General features: G+C 26.8%; 1 protein-coding gene across 1 annotated transcript in view; it reads left to right on the top strand.

Annotated features, from left to right (window-relative positions):
- The window catches only part of LOC117176826 (basement membrane-specific heparan sulfate proteoglycan core protein-like), a 642,506-nt gene that overhangs the window by 612,251 nt on the left and 17,096 nt on the right, over window positions 1-13,159 (top strand). The window contains exons 53-54 of the mRNA XM_033367162.1: window positions 4,505-4,670; window positions 11,500-11,893. Of these exons, the coding sequence (XP_033223053.1) occupies window positions 4,505-4,670; window positions 11,500-11,893 (560 nt within the window). The remainder of the gene's footprint in view (window positions 1-4,504; window positions 4,671-11,499; window positions 11,894-13,159) is intronic.

Consider the following 13,159-nt stretch of genomic DNA (forward strand, 5'->3'; position numbering starts at 1 on the left):
AAATTAAAAAAAGTTTCCTTTCTTTCTTGAAAATTCAACTTTTCGATTGGGAATTCTTGAATTTTATTTAAAATTCGCCTTTTTTAGTTGGAAATTAATCTTTTCAATTCAAAATTCAACCTTGTAGTTGATAATTCTTTAATTTTGTGAAAAATACGTTTTTTTCTGGTAGAAAAGTAATCTTTTTTGGTTGAGAATTTAGTAACTAGGTTTTACAGTTGAATTACTTTCTTAAAAATAAAAAAATTGTTTTCTTTCTTTTTTGAAAATTCAAATTTTTTGTTGAGAATTCTTTTATATTATTTAAAATTCGCCTTTTTTGTTAGTAACTTAATATGTTTGTTAAAAAATTAATATTTAAATTGAAAAATCAACTGTTTGGTTGAGAATTCTTTAATTTTTCACAAAATACGTATTTTCTGGTTAAAAATTAAGAAAATGGGTTTTAAAGTTGAACTACTTCCTTAAAAATTCAACTTTTTAGTTGAGAATTGGTAGTAAATTCATCTTTTTGTTTAAAAATTTATCTTTTAATTGAAAAATCAACTTTTTGGTTGAGAATTCTTTTTTATGCAAAAAATACGTTTTTTTTTATGGTAAAAAATTAATCTTTTTGGTTAAAAATTTAGAAACTAGATTTTAAAGTTGAACTACTTTCTTAAAAAATAAAAAGAAAATTTCTCTCTTTCTTAAAAATTCAACTTTTCGCTTGAGAATTTGGAATTTTACTGAAAATTCGTGTTTTTTAATAGTAAATTCGTCTTTATGTTTAAAAGTTGAATTACTTCTTGAAAATTAAAAAAAGTTTCCTTTCTTTCTTAAAAATTCAACTTTTTGATTGAGAATTCCTGAATTTTATTTAAAATTCGTATTTTTTAGTTGGAAATTAATCTTTTTGATTCAAAATTCAACCTTTTAGTTGATAATTCTTTAATTTTGTGAAAAATACGTTTTTTTCTGGTAGAAAATTAATTAATTTAAATTAAAACTTCATTTTTTAATTTAAAAAACAACTTTTTGGTTGAAAATTCTGTAATTTTGCACAAAATACGTATTTTCTGGTAGAAAATGAATCTTTCTGGTTAAAAATTTAGAAACAAGGTTTTAAAGTTGAGCTACTTTCTTAAAAATTCAACTTTTTAGTTGATAATACTTAAATTTTATTTAGAAAACGCCTTTTTTGGTAATAACTTAATGTTTTTGTTTAAAAATTGATTTTTTAATTGAAAATTCAACTTTTTAATTGAGAATTCTTTAATTTCACAAAAAATACGTTTTTCCTGGTAGAAAAGTAATCTTTTTGGTTAAAACTTTAATAAGTAGGTTTTAAAGTTGAACTACTTTCTTAAGAATTAAAATGAAAATTTCTCTCTTTCATAAACATTCAAATAAATTCCTCTTTATGTTTAAAAATTCTTTTTTCTCAGTTGAAAATTCAACGTTATGGTTCAGAATTCTTAAATTTTATTGAATATTTGTATTTGTTGGCACTAAATAAATCTTTTTGTTTAAGAATTCATCTTTTTGTTTAAAAAATTCACAACTAGATTTAAAAGTTGTATTACTTCTTGAAAATTAAAAAAAGTTTCCTTTGTTTCTTAAAAATTCAACTTTTTGATTGATAATACTTGAATTTTATTTAAAATTCGTCTTTTTTGGTTGTAATTTTTTTTTTTTTTTTTGATTGAAAATACAACCTTTTAGTTGATAATTCCTTAATTTTGTGAAAAATACGTGTTTTTCGGGTAGAAAATTAATCTTTTTTTGGTTGAGAATTTAGCAAGTAGGTTTCAAAGTTGAAATACTTCCTTAAAAATTCAACTTTTTAGTTGAAAATTGGCGGTAAATTCATTTTTTTGTTTAAAAATTTATCTTTTAATTGAAAAATCAACTTTTTGAGAGAGAATTCTTTAGTTTTGCAAAAAATACTTTTTTTATATTAAAAAATTAATCTTTTTGGTTAAAAATTTAGAAACTAGATTTTAAAGTTGGATTACTTTCTTAACAATTCAACTTTTTAGTTGAGAATTCATTAATTTTATTAAAAATTCGTCTTTTCTGGCAGTAAATTTAACTTTTTGTTTAAAACTTCTTCCTTTTGAGTTGAAAATTTAACTTTATGGCTGATAATTCTTGAATTTTATGAAACATATTTTTTTTCAGTAGAAAATTCATATTTTTGTTTAAAAATTCATCTTTTCGCTTAAAAATTTAACAGCTAGGTTTTAAGGCCAAACTATTTTCTTAAAAATTAAAAAGAAAACTTCTCTCTTTCATAAAAATTCAACTTTTTGGTTGAGAATTTTGAAATTTTACTGAAAATTCGTGTTTTTTGGTAGTAAATTCATCTTCGTGTTTAAACATTCATTTTTTAACTGAGAATTCCACTTTTTGATTGAGTATTCTTTAATTTCGTGCAGAATTCGTTTTTTCCGGTTCAAAAATAAAAAATTTTTGTTAAAAATTTAACAACTAGGCTTTAAAGTGAAACTACTTTCATAAAAATTAAAAAAAAAACAATTGTTTTCTTTCTTTCTTAAAAATTCAACTTTTTAGTTGAGAATTCTTGAAATTTATTTATAATTCGCCTTATTAGGAAGTAACTTGATAGTTTTGTTTAAAAATTCATTTTTTAATTGAAAAATCAACTTTTTGATTGATAATTCTTTAATTTTGTGAAAAATACGTTTTTTTCTGGTAGAAAATTAATCTTTTCCGGTTCAAAATTTAGAAACTAGGTTTTAAAGTAGAATTATTTTCTTAAAATTTCAACTTTTTTGGTAGTAACTTAATCTTTTTGTTTAAAAATTTATTTTTTAATTGAAAATTCTAAATTTTGAATCAGAATTCTTTAATTTCGCAAACAATACGTTTTTGCTGGTAGAAAATTAATCTTTTTGGTTAAAAATTTAACACTAGATTTTAAACTTGCACTAATTAAAAAAAATTCATTTTTTGGTTGAAAACACTTGAATATTATTAAAAAGTCGTATTTTTTGGTAGTAAATTAGTATTTTTGTTTTAAAATTCTTCATTTTTTAGTTGAATATTCAACGGTCTGGTTCAGAATTATTAAATTTTATTGAATATTTGTATTTTTTGGCACTAAATAAATCTTTTTATTTAAGAATTCATCTTTTCGGTTAAAAAGTTCACAACTAGATTTTGAGAATTCTTGAATTTTATTTAAAATTCGCCTTTTTTGGTAGTAACTTAATCTTTGTGTTTAAAAATTAATTTTTTAATTGAGAATTCAACTTCATGGTTGAGAATTATTTATTTGGTACAAAATTAGTTTTTTTTCGATGGAAAATTTATCTTTTTGGTTAAAAGTTTAACAACTAGGTTTTAATGTTGAAAGACTTTCTAAAAAATGTTTGAAAATTCTTTCTTTCTTAGCAACTCAACATTTTGGTTGAGAATTCTTTAATTTTATTTAAAATTCGTCTTTTTGATTGTAAATTAATCTTTTGGTCAAAAAAATAATCATTTCGATTAAAAATTCAAATTCTTGGTTGAGAATTCTTTAATTTTGCAAAAAATACATTTTTTTCTGGTAGAAAATTAATTACTTGAATTTTAATGAAAAATAATCTTTTTTAGTAATAAATTAGGCCTTTTGTTTCCAAATTCGTCTATTTGGTAACAAATTAATATTTTTGTTTGAAAATTCGTATTTTTTGTTCAAACATTCTTTTTTAAATTCAAAGATTCAATTTTATGGCTGAGAATTCTTTAATTTTGTTTTTTCGTTAGAAAATTAATCCTTTTGTTTCAGAATTTATTTTTTTGATTGAATAATTAAGAATTAGGCTTAAAAGTTGAGCTACTTCTGGAAAATTAAAAAAATGCCTTTTTTCTTAAAAATTGAATTTGCTGGTTGAGAATTTTTGAATTTTATTGAAAATTCATGTTTTTTTGGTAGTAAATTAATCTTCTTTAGTTGAAAATTTAACTTTTTGGCGTGGGCACAAAGTTTGGCGACGTCTTTACGACATCGTTACGACATCTTTACAACAACTTTACGACATCCTATGTTCATGTCGTTAAGGTGTCTTTACGATATCGTAAATAAGTTGTATGATCTGACGATATCTTTACGATATCACAAAGACACCGAAACGACATGGACATAGGATGTCGTAAAGATGTCGTAACGGTGTCGTAAAGACGTCGCCAAATTTTATACCCTCTGGGACACTATTTTATCACAACCATCGACTCAATTCTTCCATTAGCTTTCTACAAAACAGTTGTATTTGCAACCAAACAGTTAAATTTTCATCGAAAAATGTTGATTTTCAGCACCATTATTTATTTCGGACTAGGCACTTTTATATCCACTTTAAAAGAGATAAGGGAAAGTTTCTGGAGAAGAGGGGAAAAGTGTAATTAAAAGATTTAGGAAATATAGAGGACTAGGGGAAGGACTGTGATCCCTGTTATTTTTCAGGATTTCGATATTTGATAAAGTTTAAAAAATATTATTTACTAAAAATTTCAGGAGCTTGTGGAGAGGGATCCTGTGTCAGTTTAGAAACTGGTTTCGAATGTTACTGTCCCTTCGGAAAAGCAGGAACAAGATGCGAGCGAAATGTCGATGTTCATAAGCCTTCATTCCGAAATCCAAGATCATATCTTGCATATAACAAACCAAAAGCTGTTCGAAGGTAAGAAGAGTTCGAAAGATCCAATTATTGACTCTTCAAATGACATTTTTATAATTTTTTTGAAATGCAAGGGGTTGATTACTTTTGAAATCTTGTGTGCAAGTAAATTGCGTAAGTTAATTAATTAATTAATCAGTTGTGTACACATCTTTGTAAAATCATTAAAATTATTTAAAATCTTTGAAATCTTCCTAAATATTTTGAAATATTTGAAATCTTGTGGTATCTTTCAAATATTTTTGAAACTTTTGTGAAATCTTTAAAATCTTAGTAATATTTTTGAAATCTTTGTGAAATCTTGAAACTTATTTGAAATATTTAAATTTTTCCTAAATATTTTAATCTCTTTCAAATCTTGTAATATCTGTAAAAAATCTTTGTGAAATCTGTTAATGTTTGTGATACCTTTGCAATATTTTTAAAATACTAAAAACTAGTTGAAACATATAAATTCTTCTCAAATATTTTTAAATCTTTGGTACTTTGTGATATCTTTAAAATCTTTGCAAAATTTTTGTTAAATCTTTAAAAACTTAGTGACATTTTTTCAATCTTTATGAAATATTTTAATCATTTGTAGAATATTTTAAGTCTTTGTGAGATAACTGTAATTTTTTAAAAATTCATTAAAACTAATTGAATTATTGGAAATCTTCTTTAATATTTTGAAAGCTTCGAAATCTTGTGATATCTTAAAAATATTTGCGACATTTTTGTGAAATCTTTAAAAACTTATTGACATTTTTTAAAGATTTGCGAAATCATTTGAAATGTTCAAAATTATTTAAAATCATTAAAATTCTCTGAATTATTTTGAAATCTTGTAATATCTTCAAAACCTTTGTAAAATCTTTCAAGTCTTTGTGAAATAATTGTAACTTTTTAATTCTTTAAAACTATTTGAATTGTTTGAAATCTTCTTAAATATTTTGAAATTTTCGAAATCTTGTGATTATCTTTAAAATATTTCCGACATTTTTATTAAATATTTAACATCTTTGTGAAATTATTGCGTACTTAGTTGAATCTTTAAAAACTTTATGACATTTTTTAAATATCTGCGAAAACATTTGAAATCCTTAAAATTATTTGAAATCATTGAAATTCTCTGAAATATTTTGAAATCTTGTGATATCTTTAAAACATTTGTAAAATCTTTCAAGTCTTTGTGCAATAATTGTAATTTTTTGAATTCCTCAAAACTATTTGAATAATTTAAAATCTTCTCAAATATTTTGAAATCTTGTTATTATTTTATTATTATACCATTAAGCCATTTCCCTTTCGGGGTAGGCGTGATATCTTTTAAATATTTGCGGCATTCTTGTGAAGTATTTGTGAAATTATTGGAAACCTTGTGAAATGTTTAAAAATTATTTGAAATCTTTTAAATGTTTTAAATATTTTGAAATCTTGTGATATTTTTCAAATCTTTGCAAAACTTTTGTAAAATCTTTAAAAACTTATTGACATTTTTAACATCTTTTTGAAATCTTTGTAAAATCATTGGAATTTGTTCAAAATTTTGAAACTTATTTGAAATCTTTTTAAATCTTCTTAAATATTTGAAAACCTTCTTAATATTGTGATATCTTTGAAATCCTTATGATATCTGAGAACTCTTTGTGGAATCTTAAAAACTATTTTAAATATCGTAAATCTTCTTAAATATTTTGAAATCTTGTAAAATCTTTAAAATATTTCGCAAATGTTTGTAAAATCTTTAAAAATTTATTGACATTTTTTAAATCTTTTTGAAATCTTTGTGAAATCAGTGGAATTTTTGTGAAATCTTTTAAATTATTTGAAATCGTAGGAAACCTCTGAAATATTTAGAACTCTTTCAAATATTCTGATATCCTAAAAAACTTTTTTAAATTTTTGAAATTTTTATGCTATCTTTGCAATCTTTGTGAAATCATTGGAATCTTTGTGAAATATTTTTAACTAATTAGAATATTTGAAATCTTCTCAAATATTTTTAAATTCTCTAAACGTTGTGATATAATTAAAATCTTTGTGAAATTTTTGTTAAATCTTTGAAATATTTGTAAAATCATTGGAATCTTTGTGAAATCTTTAAGATCTTTGGCAGTTTTTGCGAAAACTTTAAAAAGTTAGTGACATCTTTGAATTCTTTGAAACCTGTGTGAAATCTTCATGAAATCATTGAAATCTTTGAAATTATTTTAGACTTTTTAAATTTATTAAAATATTTGGAAATCTTCGAAATCTCGTGATATCTTCAAAATCTTTGCGACATTTCTTTGAAATCTTTGAAAACTTAAACACTTTTTTGAAATCTTTTAAATATTTTTGATAATCATTGAAATTATGGCGAAATCTTTAAAATTATGGGAAATCTTTGAAAACTTCTCAATTCTTTTGAAATCTTTGAAATTTTTGGATATGTTAATAAAAATTTTTTAACTAATCTTTGTGATATCTTTGAAATCTTTGAAAAATCATTTGAATCTTTGTGACATCTTTAAAATCACTTTAAAATCTATTGATATCAATCTTTGTGATATCTTTGAAATCTTTGCAAAATCATTAGAATACTTGTGAAATCGTTAAAACTATTTAAAATATTGGAAAGCTTCTGAAAGGTTTCAAATATTGTGATATCTTTAAAATAGTTATGAAATTTGTGTGGATTCTTTTAAATCTTTTTGAAATCATTGTAGTCCTTGTGATATCTTTAAAATTATGTTAAATCTTTGTAATATAGTGTACACTGAAAATTCGAGTGCTCATCCCCTCGTAAAAATAGTTTTTCACCTTTGATTATTTTATGAATTTGAAGTGTTAATTACTTATTTAGTCATATCTTAAATCAATTAGAGGTCTCTGATTTTTTTAACAACGAGACACTATTGTAGACACCCTTTTGCCGAAATTTAATTAGGGGCCATTCAAAAACTACAAAAAGCTATTCTAAACACCCCCCCTCCCTAAACTCTAAATTTTTTCTTTGATTTCATTTGGATACTTTATTAAACATCACAGACCAAAAAGCTATGAAAATACGGGAAATGGGTGATTTTTCACGGAAATAGGAAAATAATAAACGAATAAAGTCTTTTAAAGAATTATCATAATCATAATCAAAAAGATTGAACTTTAAACCAAAAATATTTGCATTTTCTTATTGCGTTATAATTTTCCGTTTCGCGTTTAGGAGAAAAAAACGAGAAAAACGGATTTTTTTTTTTTTGAAAACGGGAGAAATTAGAATTCTTTTTTAAAAAAGCGTCAAGAGGGGAATATTTTTTTCACATTTATATTTTTCGTATTTAATGTCACATTCTGAATTCACCCCTCATACTACGTGAAACATCGTCACATAACCTGCTCCCTCCCAAGAAGAGTGACGTAGTTTTTCAAAGGCCCCATATGATAAAACTTTTTTTTTAATAGAATAGTTCCCAAAAGTCTACATAACTTTTCCTCTTCCACCTGTTAAAAAATGAGTAAAAATGGGCTCAGTTCACCTACAAAAAAAGGGTTTCGTAGCCTATTAAGACATTAACTAAGTCGTTTAAACCTCCCTCTTCCATACTTTCTCTCCCCTCCTATTCCTCTCGACAATTCAACCTTCGTTTCCTCTCCATCCTTAATTTTTTTCTCCTGTACTTTGCCCTCTCTTCTCTTTCTCAGATAAGAGTCCCCTTCCCCGATTTCCTTTCGCCAAACCTCACTTACCATCCCCTACACATCCACACTACCCTACTTTCCTTCCCCTCACTTACCCTACTACCCCACCCTAAATTTCCCTTAGCACCTCATTTCCTCTACTTTTCCTCCTTTTATTTCCCCTAACCTTCTATACCTACCCTCTTACAAATTCTCATATTCCTCGATTTCCCTCACTCTCCCACTTACCCTACCCTCTCACTTTCTCTAACGTCCACTAGTTGCTCTTTTTTACTTCCCCTATTATCCCTCCTCTCATTTCTCCTACTCACTCCTCATTTCCCCTACTTTCCCGATTTCCCCAGCCCTCATTCTCCCTTCTTAGAAAAAAGAACGACAGACGGACGAGGGTGGCTACGAAACCCTAAAAGTGCAAGAGAATAAAAAAAGGTTTCTGTATTTAAAAAGAAGCTGACTTCTAGCATTTTTTAGGTTTGATGGTCCTAATCTTTTAACATTATTTTCAGGGCCAATGAGTACACAACTATACAAAAACGATCGCACACACGATCGCACTCGAGTTCCAGGCTACTACCACAAAACTTGCACTACACAAAACATTAAATTTAGCACCAAGTTAACGCACTTGAAAAATCCTCGGTATCCCTTCGCGGTACTTAATTAAGCGTATGACAATCATGCAAGTCAACCATTAATTTCTAGATTGTCGCTCTCATTCTAAGTCGCAAAATAATATCAGGGGAAACCTTCCTACAGTGGATAATGCAACCTACACTGGATAGTTATTAATGAACTACACAAATATGCGTAAAATAATTAATTATAATTATAGTTTGTTTAGACCTTTAGTGTCTTTGCCATTAATTAAATATAATTAATTATTTTATATAGATTAGTATTTTTAATTATTGATTATCCACTGTAGGTGGCATTTTCCAATGTAGGTAGGTTTCCCCTAGTCCTTGATATAAGGCTTCTTGCTCTCAGAAATATTTTGGCCTTGTCGATTAATGATTATTGAGAAACAATTAATCGACAAAGAACCGATGATTAGCTTTAGATTTTTTAAATAAAAATAATTATCATATACTTATAAAAGCGTGCTTAACATGTTTTTCGCATAGTTACTTCAAGCGAACCTCATGGTGCTATAATTTTAGGACTCCAGTCAACTTCAATTAATAATTAATAATTAGTATACTTCCTTTTGTACAGCTTTTTAATTAATACATGTAGCACGTCACCGACACTAGACTTATTAATATTATTAACAATATAAGACGTGATGTCACTGCCAAATCAGTCGCATTTAACAAATAGACGCAGTCGCTTAGAATTTTTTTTAAACAATAGCAGCAGACAGCTCGTGTGTATAAATAACGTCATTCGAAAAAATGTCTTCGTCAGTACTTACGTTTAAGAAACTGTAGTCTATGCATTACTTGTTACATCTTTTGTATAGGACCGAACATCGATATACTCAGTAGGCTCATGCCTAATTAATATATAATATATATAGAATAAATAAATAATAAATATTTTAGATCTGAACCAATTCATTTCGAAGTCCTAGCAGCTTGTGTCTCACCGTTTATTAGTTTTAGCACTTTTATTTTTTATTAGTACACTATTAAGCGTTTTGTAAACCAGGTGAGTTTTATTATTTATGTTTTTTTAAAGCTTCCGCATTAAGGTGTTACAAAAATGCATTGGATTTTTTTTTTAATTTTCATATATAAACCACCTCTCCCAATTTGTTCGAATCCACACAGAAAATCATTTCGCCTTTTTTTTTTCAAAAATTATATTTTGTGATCTCGCAAGCCCCATCAAGTTTAACACATATTTTCCATAAGAAAAAAAATACTTTTTAGTTATGCAGAAACATTTTTCTGTTTAGAACACGAATTGAATTAAAAAAATGTTACTAATATAATTAATTAATAGCAACGATAATAAATTATTGAATATAAAAGATAGAATAGTATAAAAAAAGAAATTTTTTGTTTTGTTTTTTTGAACATTTTTAGAGACGACTGAAAAATCTCGAAAAATAACATTCCTTAACAGTTTATAATATTACCGAATTGAAAAATTCCCGACAGTATATAATATCACAGAATTTAGAAATTCCCGAATAATAAAATTCCTGACAGAAAAATGCCGATTTATAACATTCCCAAATTTAAACAATGAATTTTCTTTTAATTTTATTTATTCATGAAAAATATAATAATTAAATATTTTCACAACAAAATATATTTTTAATGTTTAAAGCTTATGAAATTATTGTTTAAATCAAAAATAATAATTCAGCCAAAAAAGTTGAGTTTCCAACAACATAGTAGAATTTAGAACAAATACAGATCTATTTTTAAATAACAAAGATGAATTTTCAACTAAAAAAAGATGACTTTTCGAACCAAACATGGGAAAGTTTAATTTTCAAAAAATGATTTAATTTTCAACGAGAAATTGTCCAACGAAAAACACGAATTTTCAAGAAATAAGTCCATTTTCAACCAAATAGTTGCATTTTTAACCTAAATATAAATTTTCGACCAAAAATGGAAAAACACTTTTAGTTTCAAAACTAATTTTAAACAAAAAGAAATGATTTTTGAAGAAAATAGTTACCTTTTCAACTAATTTTCAATAAAACAAAAAAAAATTTTAACAAAGTACTTCAACTTTTACCCAAGTTCAGTTTTCAATTGAATAATAAGCCTAATAAGCCTAATTCTGAATTTGTTTCTTGTGGATTTTTAACGAACTGAGGCGGGATATGTATGAAAATTCGAGAGAAAAAACATTCCAAGGAATTTTTGGACCGCCTTATTTCGCATTCATTATTCATTATATTCTTTTATGATTTTCAGTGTTCTGGTCGCTTTTTTTGCTAAAAATTCCTCCGACGTACACAAAAGTCGGAGAAATTTAAGAATCCCGTCAGGGTCTTTTAAAGGTTTCAGCGCTTCGCTCAATTTTAAATGGTTTATGTTTTGCGCATTAGTTCTTTTTTAACATCAGGTGCACAAAATAACACAGACGTGTGAATTCAATACTCTGATATCAACCAGCTATTTTTCTTTATCAAACCTCTGCAATAAATATAAGCCTCTGCTTTAAATTTGGTTTCAAAACCCTATTTCTCACTAAAATGGTCTTTCAGGCTAAAATTGGCAATGAACTTTAAATCAACGGACGACGAAGATGGAATTTTGATGTACGTTTCTCAAAGTGACGAAGGACTTGGGGATTTTGCGGCTGTGATAATAAAGGACAGACATGTCGAATTTCGGTTTGATGTTGGTTCTGGAATGGCAGTGATTAGATCGAATTTCATCGTTCAGCCTGGAATTTGGATCCATGTTTCGGTGAATAGAGATTATAAGCAAGGATCTTTATCGGTGCATGGAGAACCCCTTGTAGAAGGAAGATCTCCTGGAGCAGCCAGAACGATGAATTTGAATACTCCTTTGTATGTTGGAGGAATTGACAGAAGAAGAATCAGTGTCAATAAGGAGGTTGGAGTCCAGAGAAGTTTTCGTGGATGTATTAATGAAGTGAGTTCATTTTTATTTATTCAGGATGGCTGCAAAATTTAATTTTCAAAAGTTTCTGATTTTTTCCTGACCAATTTTACATTTTCCTTGACTATTAAAAATAATAATTAAAATAAAACAGTTTTGGACGAAGATAAAATAACTTCTAACCCAGATAACAATATGCGCGCACGGTGCTACGCACGAGTGCGAATAAACCGTCAAGCGTGTCGCGCAAGTCACCAAACAGATGTGCCCGCATATGTGTCGCACTTCGTGCCGATGAAGCGCATCCCTTCCCATTTTTTTATTCTGTTTTGTGGAGTCCAAATTTGAACTTTAGAATTTTCAAGAAAATTCCAAAAATTGTTATATTAATCTTGTAGGGTTTCCAAAAATTAACGTTGTTCTTTTCCTCAAGTTTTTTCATAACGGGCGTTTTTCAGCTTAAAATCTTAAGTTTAATTTTTTTTTAATGTTGTGTTATAACTTAGATGATTTTTTTGCTGTGATTATTGTTTGAAATATAATTAAATAAATATTAATCTCAAATTTAAGTAGACCTAATATATTTAAAATATTCTTATTATATCTTCAAAACCAGTGAACGACACTCAACAGAAGGAAGTTTTTAGGGAATTATACGTATTTTTTTATTGATGGCCGTGTTCTGATGATTGCTTTCTTCATTCCTACGACATCGCCTTATAAGAATTTTTAATATTCAATATCTTTTTGATTGATTTTGGATTTCCGAACCTCAAAAATCAATTACCGGCACCCCAGAATGAATTTGGAAAATTCGTGCACTGATTAAATGAACATAACCACACAATATCGAAGGCATTTCCTTTCGCCTTTTCTTTTCAAAACACCCATAATTGTACAAAATGACGTTTCTTATTGTCTAAAGCAACTAAATTGCATAATATTTTTCCAAATAACTTTACCAAATATTATAGAGTTCGATGCAATTTTCTACTGCAAATGCATGACTCGTACACTATGAACTTGAAGCTCATATAACCTGCCTGACGGCCAGGTCCGCAACAATCTCCAGTGAACCGTGAAATTCGACATTTGCGCATGTACAATGCGCAGGTACAAATATCATTTAAAATAAGATAAATACATAATTTATTTGAAATAAAATATTGATGATTCAACTGAATCGAATTTGCTCAATAGATGATAAGGTTGTTACGGCAGAGTCTATCGAAGACCTACAAAGAATGTTGAATAAACTAAATGCAAGCATGAAGAGCATGGGCTTAAAAATTAACGCAA

The sequence above is a fragment of the Belonocnema kinseyi genome, chromosome 7 (assembly GCF_010883055.1).
Source record: "Belonocnema kinseyi isolate 2016_QV_RU_SX_M_011 chromosome 7, B_treatae_v1, whole genome shotgun sequence".
Classification (NCBI taxonomy): Eukaryota; Metazoa; Arthropoda; class Insecta; order Hymenoptera; family Cynipidae; genus Belonocnema; species Belonocnema kinseyi.